The sequence below is a fragment of the Sturnus vulgaris genome, chromosome 4 (genome assembly GCF_052056855.1).
Source record: "Sturnus vulgaris isolate bStuVul1 chromosome 4, bStuVul1.hap1, whole genome shotgun sequence".
Taxonomy (NCBI): domain Eukaryota; kingdom Metazoa; phylum Chordata; class Aves; order Passeriformes; family Sturnidae; genus Sturnus; species Sturnus vulgaris.
In genome coordinates, this window is record NC_142246.1 from 59926235 (window position 1) to 59949011 (window position 22777).

The 22777-nt window shown below is 39.8% G+C and overlaps 1 protein-coding gene across 9 annotated transcripts in view; it reads left to right on the plus strand.

Annotated features, from left to right (window-relative positions):
* MAPK10 (mitogen-activated protein kinase 10) overlaps positions 1–22317 on the plus strand; it is a 140290-nt gene extending 117973 nt beyond the window's left edge. For 5 of the 9 annotated variants that reach the window (XM_014880592.2, XM_088164052.1, XM_088164055.1 and 2 more), the window contains 5 exons: positions 464–646; positions 2859–2983; positions 12270–12333; positions 12820–12897; positions 17933–22317. In XM_014880592.2, coding sequence (XP_014736078.2) covers positions 464–646; positions 2859–2983; positions 12270–12333; positions 12820–12897; positions 17933–18075 — 593 coding nt within the window. In that variant the 3' untranslated portion in view covers positions 18076–22317. Of the gene's footprint in view, positions 1–463; positions 647–2858; positions 2984–12269; positions 12334–12819; positions 12898–17927 lie in introns of all 9 variants that reach the window. The other 4 variants (XM_088164058.1, XM_014880596.2, XM_088164059.1 and 1 more) reach the window with 1 other exon arrangement.
* Positions 22318–22777: the final 460 nt, after the last annotated feature.

Genomic DNA, 22777 nt, shown 5'->3' on the forward strand with positions numbered 1-22777 from the left:
GCAGATGAGTGGAATAAGATTTTGTCCTGTGCAGAACTTCTTTAAGCCAGCTGGGTCTCCCTCTCCACAGACTGAATAGAGAGGCAGGGGCACGTGTTGTTCTTCCAAGCTGATGTAGTGACAATTACCTGCATGTAAAAAAAAAGAGAGTGCAAGTCACTGGATTTCAAGTTTAAAAAAATATTGTAACAAGTGTTGACCCAAAGAGAAGAATCTGTGTGTTGTTGTGTGGTGGTCATGGTTTTAGAACTGCACAATGTCCTGAAGTTGTGTGAGACAGTTTTTCCCTTTGCAGGCTGTAGGACCTGGAGGAATAGTGAGAAGAGAAGGAAAGATAGTGACTGTAAAGATGTTTGTTATGAAGGGAATTAAATACTCTGAAGATTCTCAGAGAACACAAGCAGAAATGTCAGGAGGCTACATGGGGGTATGCATTTTGTTTCCCTTAACTACTGGTGTTCAGATATTGATCAGTGGAATAAAGTTATTGAGCAGCTGGGAACGCCCTGTCCGGAATTCATGAAGAAGCTGCAGCCGACAGTACGGAACTACGTTGAGAACAGACCCAAGTACGCCGGCCTCACTTTCCCCAAACTTTTTCCAGACTCTCTCTTCCCAGCAGACTCAGAACACAACAAACTCAAAGGTATGTCTGACAAAGGGACGTGGTTCATGCCATGCAGCAACAGCTGCGGGGGAATGAAGGCTTTTCCCATTTTTCTTCTCTCTAGTTGCACTCCATTTAATGCAGTTAGTTGCAGACCAGTGACTGCATGGGTTTTGTTCAGTTGAGAGGCAGGCTTGGAAATGGCTTTTGGAAATCCCAATGCTTGGGCAGCCAAGGGAACATAATCACTGATGCATTGAGAATATTCCTGTGGTGCTCTATGTGATGAACCTGTGCCACAAGGATTTGAGGTGTTCCCTTACTCTTATTCTTGAACTTGTAGCACAGAGGAACAATGGAGCTTCCATTGGGAGATCTTAGCATTTGGATTGGTTTTTTTTTAGATGAAAAATATCAGTTCAGCCAAGTACCTGCCTTATAGCTCTACCTTTACAAGAATATACAAATATATTATCAACACCAGCCAAAATGAAGTAGTCGAGGTTTAATATCCACTGGAGTGGATTTCTTCTTTTGAAAAAATCCTGGGGGGGTCACTTAAGATATGTGAAGTAGAAAACTAACTTAATTATAGTGTGGCTAGATATCCCCAGTAGAAGAAAAATCGCCATGACTTTAATCATATATTCAAGTCTTTTTCCACTTGAATGGGGCATTGACCTTCAGTGGGAAAGAGTGATTATTGTGTGTTTAGTCCATAGCTCTGGAGCCCCTGCAGACCTGTGCTGTGTACTGCCTCTGCACCATTCCACTCCTTGGAGCCACTCACCACAGTGGCATCTAATGGTTTTCAATTGCTTGCAATTTGCATATCATTACACGACCCAGAATTTTCTGCATCCTAGCCCAGCTGCTGTCCTGGCTCTGGGAGTAAAGGGAAAGGTCTGAGCAGATGCTTTCGGATACACTGAATTTTATACTCCTACCACAACACAATTGAATAATGGAATTTTCCTGCATTTGCAGCTAATGAATAGAAACGACTGTCAAACAGTGCTGTTATCTTTTGGATACAGAAAGCACATACATTTGAGCATTCTGAATGCCAGTTTTTTAAGATACAGCCACAAACCAAGAAACAGTAAATTCAGAAACCCCTACTTGTGCAGCATTGTATCATCCCATGCCCTGCCTAAATATTTCACCATAATGTAATGTTAATGGTTTAATTAGATACCCATGTATGATGATATACCTAATAATATTTTTGCACTTATTGCTCTTTGCAATTTTTTTCCTTTCATTGTCTTTTTCACTTACATAGCAAATAATTTTGAGCATCCGAGAGCTTAGAACACTACATGGTTGTTAATAATAATAATAATAATACTAGAAATATATGTTGTTATAATTTTTTCATGTGGGTTGAGATGGTATTATATTTTTTACAAACTCCAGCTAAGAAAAATCCATTTGGGTAATACAAAGCTGAGTTTGTGACTTTGTTGTGGCATTGTTTGCCTGATAGGTACAATGGAATTTTTGTGAGGTAAAATAAATCAATGCTGCAATGTAAAATTCAATGTGTGTGCATAGATATGTGTGTATATATATGTAGTGGAGGATTATGTGCCCCACTGATTTAAACTTCATTATGTAGGACAAACAAGCAATTCCAAAACACTTCCATATCACTATGGTGCCAAGGCTACAGATTTGAAATTATTGCTTCTTAGGGGATGCCTTAAGATTAGCCTAGTCTCTGTGCCTCATTAAAATGTTGAATGCCTCACAGCAGGTTAGGTGAAAAACTTTAAAACATCCAGAGAAGTGTGGATGTTTTTCTGAGCCAGTCTAAATGTGCCAGTAGGTTTCAGGCTTTGATTCAGTAATGTCATTATTTTAGACTTCTTTATGTGAACTTTTGTGCTCTGATCCTGGTAATAATCATCACATTATTTAAGCAGATTAATATTAATCAGATACATCAAGCACATTTTTCTTGGGTATATTATTCAGCCCTCTGCATGGAATCTGCACTTGTAAAATGTGCAGATCACTAAAGCTATTTAGGGAACTTGTGGTGTCAGCCCTGATGCTGGCACCTTTCTAATGAATCTGATGATTATTGAAGAGCTCTTGCAATGAGGAGGCGAGGGAGCAGGAGTATATACACGGCCAATCTCTGAAAGGGCTGTGCCACTGCTGCTTCCCTACCCCTGCTAACCCTCCTCTGCAGGCAGGGGTTGTTTTGTGCTAACGCTGTGTTTCTCTGCTTTCCTTGTTCCAGCCAGCCAAGCCAGGGACCTCTTATCAAAGATGCTGGTCATTGATCCAGCCAAGAGGATATCAGTAGATGAAGCCTTACAGCATCCATACATTAATGTCTGGTACGACCCAGCAGAGGTGGAGGCGGTGAGTGAGGCAATGCTCCTTCCTTCAGAATGCCAAACACAAATGGGATTTGGGGATTCCTGCTGCTTTACAGCAGCACCATAATGAGCATGCTGTAAAGAAACAATGCTGGGATGGTGGTGGTCTGGGGATTGATGTGAAATGAGATCTGTAGGAACAGGATATCTCTCTTTATTAGATTAACTGGTAATAGATGGAAGGGACAAAAACACTTTAAGCATATGAAACCATTTTCTGCTTTCTTCTAGAAAGGGTTTTGAATCCACTAGCTCACCTTTTTAGCTACAGAACTCAATCTGGCAAAAGATGAGATCTTTCTTTACAGAACTTTGCCTGTGGAAGACAGCAAACATCACTTTTTATATTTGCGTTCAAGGATATGTGTAGAGAGCAGGAGAATTAAGCAAAAAAATAGTTGGGATTCTGAAAAGAAGAAAAAAAGAAATCCTGAAATCAAAATTCAGAAAAATCTTAGCAGGACATAAATTCTTCCATAAAATGAAACAGGGGCTCATGTATTTTTCTGGGCTATGGTTCAATGTACAGTATCATGTACACTGTGTGCAAACAGAAATGGATTTTTTCTTCTAATCCTGTCATGCTCTAGACACCTCTCTGTAAGCCTTGGTGAGGCTGGTTTTAACAGGGATAAGTGCAATCTGTCAGCACTTCTGTGACATGGTATCAGAGGTATGGTATAAAGGGTATAGGTATAAATTCAAAGAGGTGCTCTGTAATACTCTGTGTGAAATGTATGGAAACAGGTCTAGAAATTTTATTTAGCCATCATAGGAAATGAAGACCTTGTAAAATTAAATCACTGCTGTTTAGTGATATGCTCCAGTTCAGTCTGTGTTCTGAAAGTGCAGTATACTTCAAAAGTAAATGGCATGTTCAAACCCCCATCAAATTTCCAGCACATGGGATTTTTTTCAGAGGATGTTATTTAAGAGTGCTTTATAGAGCTTCATTTTGCCAGTCTCATTTTCATAGGGAAGGTTAAATTGGAAGACTTTCTTTTCGCAATGAACAGTTTATTAAATTATAAATATCCATCTGTTCATGTGGACACACTTTCAGTGGTTAGCTATAAGTCATTTGCTAATTATTTTCTGGAGAAAAATTACCAAAAAAATATTTGTGGGGTATTGGTGGTTTTCTCTTCTTGCTCAGAAGAGTGTTCTGCAGCAACTACTCCACTGAGATATTTGCCCTGTTGTAGTTGCAGAAGAATTAGGATCAAATTCAGTAAATATTTCCTAATGCCATGCATTAAGCATGCCATGGGCAATGGGAAAATGACTCATCTCATGTATTTTTGTTATATCTTCCCAAATTTATAGCAGAGGTGGGACTTAGAAGACATCTAAAAACATCCAACGAATTAGCTGTTTGAGAGATACTTTTGCTCATTCACTTAATAATCTGATTCTGTGAATTTGACTATACTGAATAAAAGCACAGAAGTTATAATAGGGTACAACTGAACAAAGAAGTAGTATTTGAATGACATTTCAAAACCTAAAAATGTCCATGTGGCTCATTAATTTTGGATTTGCAGCATGATGAGGGTCTATGAGGCAACCCCGCTTTTTCACAGACTGCTCTGCAAATGTGCAGCAAGGGAACCTGACAAGAAAGCAGTGGGAAAATTAGTGACAGAGTTGTGCTTGGTCACTGGTATAGTGCTTAACTTCCCACTATTTTTCCTGTTTTTCCCACTGGGATTTAGAAGCCTGCAGTGTGTTGCATCTGCTCATGTTCACTGCACTCTTTTTTTTTTGGTAATACTTAATAAGCACTTTTACACAGAAGTCTTTCATCACGTAGCTAAAGGTTTGGTAGTGGGATATTTTGGAGGTTTTTAAGTTCTCATCCCATATTGTAACATGAGATAGGATTCCTCCCACCATCAGTAGTCCTGTACAGTAGGGATAACAGAAATGAGGACACAGAGGTATTAAACAAGATGACATCTTCTGCCAGTATAGTACTGGGGAGGGGGGAATTAGGTAACTTCTGCTGTCTTGTTAGATTCCTCCTTCTCCCCAGAAAATGGCTTCATCAGAAGCAGCCAGGCATCTGTTGCCCAGCATCCATTTCACTCAGTAGCAGGAGAGGACAGGTAACTGAAAGCATTTAATGTGACAGGAGTTTTGAAGTGAGCTGCTGCAATGTCATTAAATGTCAGCCTTTGCTGGAGTAGGCAATGCAGAGCACTGAAGCCAGCTCAGGGAATAAGCAGAGAATTTGGTGTCAAAGTTTAACCTGGAGGTAGCAACCCTCTGTGTCTGCTCAGATTTACAGCATTATAAATGTGAGGGAAACAGATAAAACAGCCCTACCCAGTTAAAAAGCAGACTAGTGAGACAGTTACAGTCCCTTTTTATAAGTCTATTATAAGTTTATGGTCTTTCAGAGACTGTGTGGGGGCAATAAAACTATGATGTCTCGTTCTAATGAGCAAACACTGTGCACAAATGGGAAGTGCTAGGAATGCAATACCCTTTCCTCTGAAATTAAACTCTTCTGTGCGGCCCTAAATGCCGAGTGTGATTCCCTGGCACAGAGAGGAAGACTGGCTGGTATTAGATGTGGGACCTGCTATTCACTAGCCACAGGAGGTTACTCAAACACTGCCGTGGCTCTCCCACAGAACTTCTGCATGGAACAAACCACAGCCAAAGCCCTCAACAGCTCTGGAACAGCATCATACTCACAGCTAGAAACAGGCACAGCTTTTGAGCTGTATGGATTTTGGATTTACAGGGAATTCTTATGTCTAACATAAAGAGTTTGCCACATTCTTTTAAGCACATGCAGTTTGCCACAGTAAGTCTGATAAGGAAGTCACAGTGTTCGGTTTTCCAGAGCATACACCATTGTTCTGAAATTATTTTGAATAGCATTACAGTTAAGATAATTTCTGTATTGAGCCAATGACAACTAGAATATGTGTTTTTAAAAAATATATGGCTTGTGTCGCATGGAATTCCCAAATATTGAAATCTGTTATCAATCTTCACACCTAATTTAAATGTAAGGAATCAAGAGTTCACAGGGCAAGAGTATTATTTACTAATATTACACAGGAAATCCATCGTAAAATCAGAATAGGAACTTACAGACCTTATTTCTCTGTTTTATTCTTTAGTTCAAGACTCTCCTGGAAGTCCTTATTTTTTGCAGAAACTGTCTCAGATCCACTTTTAAGCAAATATTATGCTTATTACTTTCATGTTAGGATATTTATCTATATAACAGCCTATGGATTATTACATGAATAAATGACACACATGATGCATTTTCTCCCTCGAATTTATCTTGTTCTATTTTTAAGAAAGAAGAGGTTTCCAGTATCTCTTGCCTCTACATGCAGACTACCCTGCTTATTGTAGATAATCTCACTATCTCCCTGATGACATATTAGCTTCTCTATTTTCCTGTCTGAAAATGCTGTGCTTGAGACTGTTTTCAATTACCCAGCTGCCTTTTTTTTCTGAAGGTTCTATACATTCTCACCCTTTACTGAGATGATTTGTGAGTAAATGCCAAATTTGGTATTTAATTTTTCATATCTACCCTAATGTTTATGCCTATTTGCAGAGCTCTGGGTTTTATTCCAAAATGATGAAATTGTGAAAAAAATTTGATTCCTACACATTGTTTTAGCAGAGTTAAATTCTTCCTTTTGTTATTGATATATTCAAAGAAACCATTCATGTCATACTGGATTCCATCTTGGAACCTTCTGAATGTATGTGTGATCTCATATTGATTCTTACTTGGGAAAACTTGTTCAATTTCATGGGAACAAATCTAGTAGCAAAATTTGTTGTAGATTATTATGTGATATTTTCTATTTACTGTTTTCAAAATGTGTCTTGAATTTTCCTGCACCTGCAGTTATTGTTATCTGATATGTGCATCCATTAGAAGAGAGATTTCTATGAAACAGAAAGATCAGGAGTAAAAAATATTCCTTTCAAGCATTTCTCTATGTTGACAGCATTTTACAGCAGTGATAGATTTTGTGGGGTTTTATTCAGTGTAACTCACATGGCTTTCATTCCTGGTTTTATTTTCATAGGATTTATATTTCACTGGAGTATTTCTGCATCTAGGACCATCCACAGGGGGCTGAGTTGGGAATTATCATTCATTTTGCTGTGCATGCCAATCCGTGTGTTACCTTCTATTAATGTGCTGCTGTTTCCAGTGTTGTTAATGAAAACAACTTGGTTTATGGTTCTCAGCCTGAGGTCCAGGACAGAAATTTCTCCTGTACAGCCTTAGCCCTGTACAAACTATCTGTGACCAGCTGTTAAATACAATTTTTAAATTAATTTCAAGGCTCATGGTTTATCAGAATTTAAAAAATTAAAAAATTTAAAAATCACATCTCATTTTACCTGTAAATTCTAAGCATCCAATGTGATGGAGAAGCACTTTGGAGAGCTCTGTGGCCTTGGCAAACACACTTCAAAGAAGGTGTCACCTTCACTGCATGACAAAAGCAAGGATGTCAGGTTGTGCATCTTATCTGCTGTTCTTTTCTCTTGCTCAGCTCTCTATAGATGTTGTCTATAGAAAGTCTTCGACGAGCTGCCACATTTTTTAGCTCTCAGTTACAGGGCTTGGTTTTCTCCTTAGAGATTGATGGAGTGCATCTGTTCTCTCACAAAAGAAATGTGCAGCTCTGCTTTGTGCACAAGCACAGACATTTCCTTTAGTCAACAACATCCATCCATTCATAGCTGATGGATTAGGGAAGATGAACACGGCTTCTGCAAAAAATCTTTGTTAACATCAGTGAGGAGGAGTGGTTAGACAAGAAAGAGGAACTTCTTTTCTTCTTTTTCCTTTTTGAACCAAACGTTATCTTTTTCCAACTTGCTTGTTGTATCTTCAAGCTGTTCAGTCATCTGTGTGTAGCTGGGTAATTTTGACTCCTTCTGCATGGCATCCTTATGGTCAGAAACAGCTCAGTCTACAATTTCATTGATGCACATTACGTGTGGAGTTTTCCAAAAGCCTCTGCAGAAACTCCGAGGAACAAATGGGCCCAGAGTCATCTCTTCTTCCATATCCCTAGCTGAGATCATCCCTAGCCCACTGTGGAATCCCTTGGCAATAGAGGGTGAAATCCCAAGCACTTTGTAGATAGAGAGATGCCAGACCTCTGGTGCCAAGCACGCTGGTGTACTTGGGTTTGCACTGCAAAAATAAATATGTGAATGGTATCAGTAACACAATTTAGGTTGTAGCAAAACACCAAGGAATTTTTATATTCACTTGTTATGAGGATCTAAGCCATTTAACAAAATGTTTAATTTTGCACCATTAATTTTTGCATCCTCCAGTCTCTCTTTTATCTGCATTATCTTGCTAATTCCATCTCTGCCTTGTTGTGCTGCTCCACAGCTACTGCCCCAGACCCTGCAATTCTGGGAACAGATGCAGACTCAGGCCTTGCTCTGCCAAGCTTTCTAAAAACAGCTCATCCCAAGGTCTCCACTGTGCTGGCACTAGCTCTGCAGAGGCAGGGACAGACATGGCAGGATTTGCTCCAGTGTGAGCCTCAGCCCATTCCCTTTGCTTTCTAGCAGTGGCATACAAACCAACGTGTGTTGCTTTGGGAAAGTGGGAATACATCAGTTTCAACATATGTTTTGCTTTTTTCTCTAGTGAAAAGCTTCCCCTCTCTAGATATTGGAATAGTATTTAACAAATACAGTAGTCTCCTGCTGTTTATCTGACCACATAAACTCCCCATGTCTTTTATGTATTTTGGTTTTAGGTTTGTTTTCTGATTAGTCTTGCTTATTTGTTTGTTTGGGTTGCGCTTTTTTCTTTTATTATTTTTTCCCCCCAGAAAGAGACCTATGTGGATATTTTCTGTTGGGGTTTTTTTTGGTAATTTTAATTATGTCTGTCCAATGAATGTTCCATTTCATGGAAAAATATTTTGAAAATCAATTTGTAAAATGGAAAAGCCAAGACCAATTGAAACAACAGGGGGGTTTCTTAGTATCTACAAGAAAAAATGTAATTCATTCCTTTGCTTCCTCATGCAAAAATAGATTCTACTCTGTTATTGTTGCCAGTGCAACTGCTTGCAAATCAATCTGTTTTGGGGAGAAAATGGCTGCCTTAAACTGAAGCTAGATGCTGCCACCCATAGGATTGATCCACACCCTGCCTTGATTTAGTGCTACTTGAACTCTATACTTTTTCTGAGACTTAGAGAGTCGCAGAATCAACTAGGTTGGAAAAGACCTTGGAGATCATCAAGTCCAGCCTGTGACCTAGCACCATCTTATCAACTAAACCATGGCACTGAGTGCCACATCCAGTCTTTTTTTAAACACCTAAACAAAGTAAACTGTGTAACTCTCAGTTGGCATGTGAAATGTGAAGCATTTATAAGAATGCTTATAATACTGCAGCTGCATCCACATGGGAAGTTAATGGTTATGAACTCAGTCATTTCCTAAGATGTTTGGTTTAGGAAGCAAAGTCAGTTTTAGGCAAAGCTTTGCACCAAGACTAAAATCAGTGCCCAGAAGGACATGGGTATGGCAACTGCTCTGAATGTTCCATTGCTGTGACAATACTTGTATATTATCTTTAAAAACCTCCCATCCTCCCTCTTATTTTAGAAATTGTTCTTTTAAAAAAACACAAAACAAACAAGTTAGCAGAAAAGGGGTGGTCAGCCTGGAGGAGATTACAATCTATTGATAACAGTGTATTAAGCTTTGTGGCTCTCATAAGAATTCATGAGAATTGTGGGAAAATAAATTCCTGAAATAGTTTTGGTGTTCTCAGCTCATCTCTGTGCCTTGGATCAATGAAAAGGTGAGGACTCAGAGAATTTTGATGGGAAAGCTTCACTTCTCCCAGTGTGAAGAGCTGGCCTGGCCTCTCAGCAGAGCTCCACTCTGCTCTGTACAGGCTTTAGAGGTTACAGACTCTGCCTCTGTGAAGAGCAGGGCTTTATTCACGCTACTGTTCTGCTGAGTATTTGTTACCCTTGGCTCCCTCATGCCTGCCAAGAGCCATGTTTCATAGCTGCTGGTTCTGCTAACTCACAAGTAAAAAGTCTGCAATGTAAGCACTGGCAGAGCAGTGGAATGCTGTGCAGGTGCAGCTTCTGCCATCCTGCAGTGTGGGAAGGACAGTTTGGATGCTCTCCCTTGTTTGACTCCATAGAAAAATAGGAGCTCGGCAATGAGTGAGATTATTCTGGGCTCTCTCCCTGGAAAATGCCTTTGTTTCCAAGGTGCATTGATCTAGGCAATGATTGCTGCTAATTTTCTTGTTGCTTATTAGCCAATTACCCCAGCTTAAGATGTAGCTGAAATAAATTAGAAGAGAAATAAGCCAAAGAATCTGTGGTTGTGTGAATTGAGAACAGGTATGTGCGTCTGATCACTTGTTCCTTTTGATTCTGCAATTTGTGTTTGGGAATTAAAGTAGTGAAGGAATTTATCCTCTTATTTCTGTCTGGGGGAGAAATACAAGTTTTTCTACAGAAGGTGTAAAAAGAGTGTTAATACTTGGTAGAAGCAATTTTACCCCCACCTATGCTTTGTGCAGGCTTCTCCCTGAAGTTTTTAGAAAGCTGCTTTCAGGATACTCTTGTCCAACTTGGTTTGTCTGTTCTGTTTGCACCTGGCAGAGAAGAGGTGGTTCTGCCACTATGATTCAGCTGCAGCTCAGCCAAACACCTCCCCTGCTGCTCCTGTAAATTCCTAGCCCCTCAATTTTCTTGGTTTGGCCATGGCTGAGTGGCTGAGCTGGAGGAGTGGAGCTGAGCTTACTTTTCACACCCCACAGGTCAGCGGTGAGCATCACTTGTACTCTTGTAGCATCCAGCTCTCTGAGAGCACAGTCAGCAGGAGCACACAATCCCCACAGAGGCTGTGCTGATCTTGGTGGCATCAGCAAGGAATGGGAAGGGTTGCTATGCTGAATGAGAGAACAGCTGCACTGCTCTGGGACTCAGACTCTTACAGGGTTGTGTCTTACCTTGCTGATGTAAAACCTCTGGTACCCGTGCTGAGTCCTGGCACTCACTTTAATTCATGACATGTGTTTCCTCAGCATCTTCTCAGCTATGAGACCTGGCAATCCATGACTTCACCTAATTGCTTATCCTCAGCCCTGATACAAATATCACTCTGGGGGAAGTTCCCTTGTTTTCAGTGGACTTGTCCAGTCCGGCTATCATGTAATTTTCCTGGTCTGTATCATGTCACTGAGCCATTACTTTTTCAGTTGTATTTGTAGCATGCAAATGCCTTAATGAACTGATGGAGTTAGAGTCCTGAGAGAAAATTACTAAATTCTTATTAATTCAAGAAAACAGCTTGGTAAATACGCATTTAATAGGAGGATGCTTTGAAGGGGGAACAATGGCAAGTGCCCAAGATGGAAGTCAGAGGAAATATGTATGAGCAAGAGAAGTGCTGTGGATCTTGTTTCCATCTTCATTGGGTATTCTTACCTCAAATGCTGGAGCTTCTTGGTAGAAGGAAGGAGGGCAGAGTTTTCTGCCTTCCTTGGCTGCTGTATTTGGCAGCCAACATCAGGAGAGGAAATGAACACATGGCTTAGTTGCCCAATGAAAGGTGTTCAGACTCCCTAAAACTCTAGGTGCCTTTGTCTCAGTAAATTCCAGGATCTGCTGGTTCTCTGACATTCCCATCAACTAAAAGAAACACAGTATTAAAAAAAATAAACAAACAAAACAAAACAAAAAAAACCCCACACCATAGCAACAAAAAAAACTTTCCATCCAAAGTAAAGTAACTTAAAAATACGTATACTAGAAATTTTGGTAATTTGGAATATGGATTAGAAACTGTGGCAGGGAGACTCAGTTAAAAATTAGGGTTATTTTGGGAAGTCTGTATAGCAGCAAATGTAAAGAGCAACTTAAAAATTAATGTTAATGTTACTACAAATTAATCAAGACTGGTATTTGTTTGGCATTTTGACAGTAACACTCTGCTGGTACAAACAATTTGGGTGTGGATTTTCTGGGCTCAGTACAAGCACAATGACATTGAATAGAGAAGTATGTTGATTTCTTCTACAAAAAGAGTTGATTTCCAGAAGTGTTAATCCCCTCAATATTCAAATGTGTTTCAGATGTTTTTGCATGTACAGGATGGATTGCAAAGAGGGAGAGGAAAAATTATCTTTAATTAAGTAATTACTCCTAATTATTTGCAGTATAACAGACAATTGACTAAACAGCTGTGTTTCTTTCCTGCAGCCTCCTCCTCAGATATATGATAAACAGCTGGATGAAAGGGAACATACAATCGAGGAATGGAAAGGTAATTGCAGTTCAGAATTACACGGGAAGGGATATTTTAGTAGCAAAATGGCAAAAAACGTAGCAAAAAATATGAAAATGTTCTGAGGGCAATCATTATCTACATAGGTTAATGTTAACACAGGAAATGTGGGTTCCAGTGCTTCACTGAAATCTGATATAGAATACTGCTCAGCAGGGCAATGCATCAGAATTTTAGCCACAGTAAAAGGTGCTGTATTATTGTGCTGCTTCTCTTCTAGATAGTGCAGCATTAAACAATTCTCCTGCTCTAGTTGAATCCTATTTATCTCAGTTCTGCTCCAAAAGGAAACAGGAGAGGAGGGGAATGGAAGAGACAGGTCCTAGGTGGGTAGAGCAGTCAGACTTGGGAAGACAAGGCAGGGCAGGCTTTGGGAGCTCAGGCTACAGCAGGGTGTGGTAGCTGTTGTGTTCCTGACCACAGGCACTGGCCTCTGCCAGTAAGTGTCACAATTCTCTCTTCCAGAACTCATCTACAAAGAAGTAATGAATTCCGAAGAAAAGACTAAAAATGGAGTAGTAAAAGGACAGCCTTCTCCTTCAGGTACTCAGCCCCATTGAATAACTTTGCTGTATGTTCTGTGCTGGCAAAGAGAGAATGGACATTACTGAAGTGCTTAGGCTACACTTGCAGTTATGTAGGCTAATGAAGAAGTTTCTGTGAGATCCAGTGCTTCTAATGGGTTGACCTTTATTAATTGTACTCCAGTGTCATGTTTATAGAATACTTTAAAAAAGATCTTCTTGCTATTTGAGGGATAGCTGTGCTGGTATTGTCTGTGGTTACAGATTAATTCCTCTGAGTGTGGAGGTTTCTCTCACACTAGTATTGTCATACTGCTTATGGGTGGATAACTGAACCAAAACTTTGCTAGTTGAAACAAGCAAAATTGGTGATTTTAGCACACATTAATGTGCTGGACACACAACACTGCACACCTGCCCCATTTAGCTGTCTGGTACTAATCTGGAAGTCTGTCCTCTCAGAAGTCCAGTCACATTAGAACAGCTGGCTGAAAAGGTTTGATGACACTTCAGTGAAAAGGGAAAGTTGTCTTCAACTTTCTTCAACTTTCTTCAACTTCAACTTTCTTAAACTTCAACTTTAAGAGTCTTCAACTGACTCTTAAAGTCCCGTCACACAAAAAAATCACAACTAAATGCTTTCTGAGTAAAATTCACATCAGCAGTCTTTTCACAGAAATGCAAACTGTTACTGTCAGTACACAGAAATACATATTTGTGAAGGTTCAGCTTCACTGGCAAATTTGAAGTGCCCAGATTTTGAGCACAATGTTCCAGCAGTATTTACAAGTAAAACTGCCTTTCCTCAAAGTATAATCATTTAACTCTCTGCATATTTTCAGAGAGGTTTTTCTTGCACTCTCATTTTTCACTAGCTGCTGAGCCAAGGTAATGTTAGAACAAGAAGGCATCACTAGTAACTGACAGGACAAGGGAAAACATGGCAATAATGGAGGGAGTTAATAAAGTGTTGGGTGGTGATGTTGGAGCACAAGCACTGCACCTGGATTTTGACATGGATGAAGTAATATATTGGAAACAATCCACTGTGTTCTTGCCAAGTAGCAAACAAAGAACAGAACTTGCAGATTTAATTTACCATCTATGGTGCCACCACTGAAAAGAAATCTGGAGCCCTAAAAATTATCTGATAAATCCTCATTCTTATTTTTCTCTCCCTTGCAGAATTGTGGTTGCAGGTTGATTTATGATCAAGAAACACTGTTGTTGTTTGTTTCAGGAATTAACTACCATGGGATTTCTTTATCTATTTCATATCCTGGTTTTGCTATATGGAAGGTTTTTATTGTTTATGTAAAACATTTTCAAACATACAAGATTGTCATTTTTTACCTACTATTTCCTTTGCTGTTTTCCTTTGACTGTTCTTTGAATGTTAGGCACCAATAAGTTCAGAAAAACTGCTCTCAGATGAGGCTATTTCATGAAATAGTAGATTTCCTGTTTTTCTTCACTTTGTGTGCCTGACTTAAATCCTCAGCTGAATGCAATAATGGAACGAAGAGGTAAAACACCAGTTCTGAGCATAGGGAAAATGAGAGTGACTCTACTCATTGGCTGATGTTCTTGGCAAGAATTCAGAAAGCTGAGATTTAGAGCTCTATCAATAATCATAGCAAGCAAGCTGGAGATTAGTTTCCATGATTACTTGATCACAGTTTTAGGGGAGACTGCTGAAGCTGACAGCACCAGGGATAATAATTGCCCACTGATGGAGCCACTTAGAGTGCCTAAGGTATCAGGGTGTCAATCTCTTGTTCTGTGAACAATTGGTTAGTACAACATATCAGCTTGGAAACTCACGTACCTGCCCCTCATGCTTATGTTCAATGAACAAAATCAGCAGTGTCAAAAATTGTTCCCAGCAGAGGCTACTTCTGCCTGTCCAAAAAAAGTGTTTCTGTTAATATCAAACAGCAGCATTAAAAAAAAAAAAGTTTAGTACAAAGCTGTAGATTATTTAAACTTAAGTTCTGCCCATGCCATCTAACCTCCTCTCTCCCTCTCCCCCAGCCTTCACTACCCAGCTGTAGTTTCATACATAACAGTTTCAACTGTATTGTCCTTTCTGGGTACGGAATATAGTAAATACACAGATCTTAGTGCAGCTTATTTTTAGCCTTCTCTTTGTAGGTGAAAATGGATCTTTTATTCTTCCTTTCCTGGCTTTTACTTGCTGTCTGATTTGCCATCATCCAGGAGCTACTGGGCACCTTTACCAGCCCTCTTCTGTCATGTGCAGACTCTAAATTAAGCAGCTGATGGACTTGCCAAGCACTGCGACACTCGATACCAAGAGTTGCTATTTACACAATTTATCAGAAGCCGAGCAGATCCCCTAGGAAGACACTGGGCTTTTTTGGCAACTGCAAAAGCTGCAGTTCTCCTTTCAGTTTTTTTACCCCCAAATCTGTACCACTTCACAGCTGAAGTCTCAGAGGCGTGTCCATTGGTGCTGTTTAATAGCTCTTCCTAGCAGCCCTCTGAGGAAGGAATCCCTTCTTTACAGCACACAAGCTGATGTGCGCTTTAAAAGAGAAGCTGTAAAGGCAAGAGCAGAGCCACGAACAGATCCCAGGAGCTGTTTCTCACCTGCTCTAACCTTAAGCACTTTTCCTCAATCCTGCAGCCTGCAGTGAGAAGCTTCCTGCCAAACAACTTCATAAACGGGGCTCTTTTTCTCTTTTGAGTGCAGCTCTGTCGTATCTGCCCTGTCTCACCTGGCACACATCCCTCCTGGAGCAAGCTGCTGAAGCACCAGGCAGGTGCTGAGCACAGCAAATGGAGCATTCCTTACTGGCTGGGACAGCTTTCTTTGGGCTTCTGAGTGTTATTGCCCAGGTGCTGCTTTGTGCCGCTGAGCTCTTTAATTGTCATTGGGGTTTCACGTGGTTTCATTCGTTTTTGTGGATACTCTGAGAGTCTGGATGCTTTGGGACTGCAGCAGCAGCTATCACATCCGTGTGTTGTGTCATGTGGAATTGTGCTGAAAGCTAGGAATAGCCATAAAAATGCAATTTCCAGAAACTCACTGATACTTGCTGAGAAGAGCATAGCAGAGTTTATTGAATTCAGTGGTGCTGAATCAGGCAGAGTGTAACAAAGTCTTCACCTGTACAATTTCTGCAGCTATTTCTTCAGTTCTTTTGCCTAGCTAAGTTGAGTGCACATTCATCAAAGAAAGCTGCACAGCAACAGTTGATTGAACTTACTGGAATTCTTTCCTTTTGATTCTTGGGATAGTATCCGTGGCTTAATGGCAGGCTTCTGCTCAGCATGGTAAACATTTAGAAAGGTAATATATTGTTTAGTCACTGATATAAATTAATTCACTCATATTTTGACTACACATAAATGAACTTGACTGATTAGTATTTTCATAAAATGCCACATGACTAAACAACATGTAAACATGAAGTAGCAGTATTGTATTGGATGATGAGGTACATGTAAATAACCCTTTGAAAAACACATTCTGTGGCAGAGAGGATGGAAGATTGCTGTCTGCAGTCACCAGTCAGACTTCATTGAGATTGTTCTGTCTTTTTGTACCACTTAAAAAATCAACTATTTTATTTTCCAAATGTATCAGGAAAGTAAATTAATTTAAAGTTGGTTCTGATGCCATAATGTACTACTAGAACAGCAAAAAGCAGTTCCCATCTGGAGCTCTAAATGGGAGCATATCTGTCTCTGTTTTGTGCATATTTACAGTGGTTGTGTATAAAGGGAAGAAAAAGTTGAGGAACATAGAATAAAATAGTGGTTGGAGGTGTAGTACGATGGCTTATCTTCTCAAAGTAAGGCTTTTGTTGCAAACTGAAAAGTAACAAAAATAATTTCCTTTTGCCCATAGCAGCATGTATTTTGCCTAGGCTGTAGAGATAACTTTTAATCTCTATATTAGGAATATATGAGTTGTGTAGTTTTACTAGAATGATAGATGTTTGTTTCCAGCCTTTTGATGGAAATGAAAGTCTGTGAAAGTTGGCTGAGCACACTTTTCAGACTGAAGAATGAAATGGCATCTATCTGCAGAACAAAGACCTGTATCACCTGCCTAGCTGTAATTTCCAGCTTTGCAAGATCATACAAAATTATTCATTTTATTGTCATGAATATTTAATGAAATTAATGTATCTCTCTCAAACTGAAGACAGTGATAATTTTGGTATATAGAGCACAAAAAAACCATCGCCTGAAAGTTCAGTAGAAAAAAAAATACCAATCAAACAGGTTTTTGCTACTCTGAGAACTTTAGTTTGAGCTGAGGTTAACGAGCAGTAACAGTTGAGCAGTCATAGGTGCACAATAAATGCATTCTTTACATGGCTCTGTATTTGTCATTCAGTTGTCTGAATTTATCAGACAGATAATTTCTGATAATATTCATGTGATAAATTTTCAGTTGCATTAATGATAATCTCAGGAAGGTTCATTCTTCATTTCATAAAGTCAAAGTGATTTTTTGTGTAACATCTGGTACCATTATCATTTTAGAGATGCAAGGTAAGCTTGGAGGTACAAAAATACAGTCACAGCTGAAATCCTGGGCTTAGTCACCTAATCCTTAGCTAAGAGAAAGAAACCACTCTGCATTTCCACGGGGTGATTTGATCCCACCCACTCTATTAGACTGCCACTAAGAAAACTGGAATTTTATGAGAAGAATATGGAGGAATAGGTGGGGCCCGTTTTTGTTTTGATCACACACTGTATGATCCTGGCATGCCTCTGACTGTTGGGTGTTTTGGAACTCCAAGCAGGCTAGAATGAAGTGGGGTGACAAACAGTGTACAAGCTACGACTTTTCAAGGCAGACTAGTGAGGGACAGAACTTCCTGCAAAGATATTTAATATTATCCAATGTCTGAAGTTTGTATGGCCCGTTTTCTGCTGAGGTTTGCCAATATATATAATTTATTGCATAAAATGGTCTGTGTACCACCAGGTCAGCCCCTTTTGCTTTTTAACGCGTGACGCCTTCGGGGGTTTCGGGTTTAATCACGCCGGTGTTCGTTTTCGTAGCACAGGTGCAGCAGTGAACAGCAGTGAGAGCCTCCCTCCATCCTCATCTGTCAACGACATCTCATCCATGTCCACGGATCAAACCCTGGCGTCTGACACGGACAGCAGCCTGGAAGCTTCTGCGGGACCCCTCGGTTGTTGCAGGTGACTAGCCGCCTGCCTGCGAAACCCAGCGTTCTTCAGAGGATGATGGAACCTAGGAGGGAAACAGTTATGGGAGCTAAGAGATGAAAAGAAAGAGAAATAAAACACAAAGATTTAAGCGAAACAAAGAAACAAACAAACAAACAAAAAAATTCTTTTCAGCCTGCTTCTCCTACAGAGTTATGTAATGCAGCTAAGCTCAAGTGTGTATTTAACTTATAGTTGCTCTGCTTTGGTCTTCTTCCAGTGATGCTTACTGGGGGGGAAAAGGAAAAAAGGAACTGAAACAAATCCTTTTTTTACCCCCCTCCCCACAAGATGTAAAATGAATGGCTGCAAAACCAGCAACCTGCAACTGTCTTTTTCACACTGGCATGACAAGGTGTGCAGTAGCCACTCTCCACCCTACGAGTGTGTGTCTGCCTTCACTCTCTGTCCTGCCCAGTGAGGCAGGCAGGGGTCTCCATGCATTTTTCCTCACACACAAACAGCACACACACACACACACACACGTGCCAACAGAATCCTGGCAGTGCATGCAGCTGTGTGCCTGCACATCTGCACAGGCACTTAGTGTGCACTCCACAACTATAAATGGCCCATTCCAGGCGGACTGCTTAACTACATTTGGGATCTTAGAATACATATTCTATCTGTTTGCTCATTGATGAGGTTGCATATACTGGATGAGGACTTGTGGAAGTGTAAATAACCACATAGAACTGTGGCTCCCTCAGACACTTGAAGATGTAGCACCAAATTTCTGCTGAGAGTTGTATATATATTTTGAAATAATAACCAGTTTTACTGAAAGAAGAAGCCTCAGAGCTTCATAGAAAAATGCTAGTTTGTGAATGTTAAGACTTGTTGTTCTGATTTTTAGAGCAGATATGCCAAGATAAGACTGGGTTAGAAGGAAGCACATGTATCTTTGCAAGCTACAGGGAACAAGAATGAAGGGATTTTATGCATGTCTAAGCCCAGAAAGGTCTCAGTAAGCAAGTTTTTTTCTGTCAATATTAAGTGAGTTATCATCTTAGGTCATAGGCTCGCTATTTTGAAGTACATGTATGTTTGTAAATTAGAGGGTATGACAGCATTGGGGGATGAGCAGGCTATGATCAAAAATACATGCACCAACTTGTTTTTATTTTATGTCTAGATCGTTATTAGGTTAGCTAGAGAAAGGATATTTGAAGCCCACTCCCTCTCAGTGTGTGTTTGCAGCTTGGAGGTTGTTTTCCCTTTTCATCATTCCCTTGCAGGCACTTCTGCTACTCAGAGAACAGGCATTCACTGGGTGCTTTTGGCTGTTCATTTCCTCGTGACAAATCATTGGGCTCCCCAGGAAGTTTTAGCGTCTGTGTTACATGGAAAAAAACCACAGAGTGCATGGGTCTAGTTTTCCTGTATTCTAACAGCCAAGGGTCATCAGAGGTCAATCAGCTCGTGAGCTGGCCTGGAAGGGCTGCAGCCAGGGGTCTTGGGCATTTTGGATAAGTTCTGAAGAACCCAACAGTGACTGAAAATCAAATTGAATTTTCCAGGTAATAAAGCAGAAGATTTCCCGTGGTAAGTATCAGGAAGTGTTTTTAGTAGAGTGACGAAATTCCACACAGAATTTCAGAACAACCAAATGTTTTTCCAGCCGAAACAGCAATTGACATTTTCCACTGCGAGGTCATCATTATCTGAGTTGGAAATTAACTAAAATCCAAGTCATCTGTCCTTTTACCAAAATATGCCATCTAAACTGAAATGAGCTAAATCCTACTCTAATGCTTTTGCAAGTGCCAGAGAGAGAAACTATTTAGACTATGTTAGTGGATATTTTAAATTCACTAATTCTTTTGTATTCAAAACTCTACCAAAATAGGATTGTTCCATTGGGTGGCTTACAAGTCTGCCATTCTGTGTTAGGAAAAAAGATTGGTATCAAGTCAGATTTTGTTCAAAGGGACGAAAGGAAAGAAAAAAACTTCTCTCCAGGGTGGGGAGGAGGGGAGATAAAAATTAAGAGGATGCAAAATAAAATCACACTTGGTAAGTCAGAGCTGTATCAGAATTGCTGTAGGAAGTGGGGGTCTTTCCCTGGTTATATTTTTGGTAGATTTTTATCAAATTGTTTTTGAGAATAAAATTAGGTTGTTAATGTTTGAAAAACTCAGAGCAGTAATTTTAAAAGCAATAATTTACTACTGCTAAATATATTTAGCAATATTCTCTCTTAAGCCATGAAACATCAGGTCATTATTGAGTGATGTAACTCTCACTCCAAAGCCAATGATCATAAAAGTATTGAAAGGTTAACAGCAAAGCTCTGTAGGTATGTAGGCAATAACACCAAGGGTGACTTCTTAGCAATAATTAAATATATCACCTCCAGATTTAATTCACCATAGATACATATTAATACTATTCAGGTAACTAGTATCTACTTTACATTCCTCAGTGTGCACCATTTGGGTGTGTTACTTAAACAAAACTAAGTCTCATCGAGGCAAAACTGCAAAAATATCACCAGTGTAGACTGTAGAAACTTGGAGCAATCCCATTTCATTGCCAGGGATATTATGGAGACGTGGCATAGGCAATAGCAGAGAATACATTTATAGCAGATAAAGGAGACTTGCAGACCTCCCATGTTTCATCTCTTGAAGGCAAATCTGTGCTCTTAGTCCCATGGCATAATTCAGTCCTGTTTGGGTTCATGAGTGCAGGGTGGAGAAGCAGTCACCAGACAAGGTGCTGAATGGACTCACAACACAGGAGTTGCATAATCAGCTTTATTCCCTGATTCTGCTAAGCACCAGAGCTTGATCAAACATATCATGGAGACTGTAGGATGCTTACCAAAATTTAACTAGCGTGTGCTTTTGTCCTTTGCTCAGCAGTGATGGACATCAGCATGTGCTTAAGTGCCTTGCTGAAATGGGGCCTGAAAGAATTACTGCATCTCTTTTTTCCTCAAATTAGTCTCCTTCATGAGAAGCTCTGTCTGGGGGAGGAGACTTGGAGCTGTCCACATTGGACACTAGAAAAGAAAAGCCATGGATGAAGAAAAGCATTAGTTCTTTACAATTCTGGTCCTTGTATGTCCAAACTGAAGTAGTGACCATCAAGCAGGAATAGCATCCTTTGTTTTGCTTTGTGCCAGGAATTCAGTGCTGTCGGCTGATACCTTACAATAACACATGTACTCTTGAAGAAAGGATTGTAGTGTTGATGTTCTGAGGCTGTTTTAAGGGAAACCACTTTTTTTTTCCCGATTCTAGAAGTTTTGATAATGCCCTCTTAAAGTCTGTTCCCCTTTATTCCAAAATTTTGTTCAGCTTGATAATGATAGATGTTCTCCTTAATTTTGCTATTGATCTTTTAAACCTTCTTCTGCTTAACATGTTACTAAACATAGTACTTTGGCAACAATTTTCACTTAATTCTCTGAGGTCTGCTGTTGTAAGCATTATAGCCACCACTGCGGAAGTGAAGGAAATTGGGAAGCCAAAGATCTATGACAGATGTTCCAAGGTATTTAGGCACCAAAGGGGCAATCAGAGAGCCTGTGCCAGAAATGGCATAACCTACATCATCCTGAATGGCAGCTGGACTCCTTGGCATTTCAGAAAATACGCCTAAGAGCCTCTTGGTATCATAAGTGCCTCAATACCCAAGGAAATTCAGTCCCAGGTGGCTCACCTAAGTCATGTATGTAGGCATCAGCAGGGTGAGATGGCACGAGCATTGTCTGTCAGTGGCTGCTCAGAGCACTAGCTGCATTGAGATAGTAGAGAGGAAAGTTGCTGCAAAACATCCCAGGTTATTTTTCAGATGGAGAACTTTGGGGTAGTACGAGGAAAAAAAAATTAGTAAGTCAGAACAGCTCTTAAAAGACCCTCCCTCCACTTTCCTTCTCACTGCTGAGTTTAAGCAAGGATGAGGCATTGATTTATTGCAAGTTGATGCAAGGTTATGTATGTTTTTAATCCAAAATTTTTGGTAATTTCTGAAAACAGTCTTCAGATGCTGACTTGGTAGCTGCAATAGCATTTTGTGAGTTTTGACTATATTCCATTACAGTGTATCTTCAGAGAGTTCAGATATTTGAGTTGATCACTGTGATTCATGCAAATTGTATTGTGGTTGATATTCCCTTCACCTATCTAGAATTCCATGGCACAAATAGATCCATGAATCATAATAAGACTTAAATTGGAGTGCAAGTATGGTAGTGTGTCAAAAAAAACCCCACAAAAAACCCTCAAACCACAAAGCTACGGAAAGCCTGACCAGGTTTTCTAAGCCCTAATGCACTGATGGTTTTCCTCTGGAAATCACCAGTTCCTGCACAGCATTGGCCTCCCAAGATTACACGAGACAGATAATCATGTCACTCTGTCACTCTTCCAAATTTATATGCAATTTGGTTCATATATACTCCTTTATCTTCATATATATAGCTTTACTTTCTAATTCTGGGGTAACAATACTGAAGAAATTAGACCTGTTGCAGTGCCTTTGGGGAATTTCCCAAAGTAGTACTATTTAACTGATTTGGATTGTATTCTAAATTTTTCAGTGAGCACCAGTGATTTCTCTTCCACCAATTTATTTTCTCATGAAAAATATGCTAATAGTAATTTTTAGAACTGCTTGAGAGAATCACTTTTGGAAAATCTCCCAATTTTTTTATTAAAATGTTTTGAATA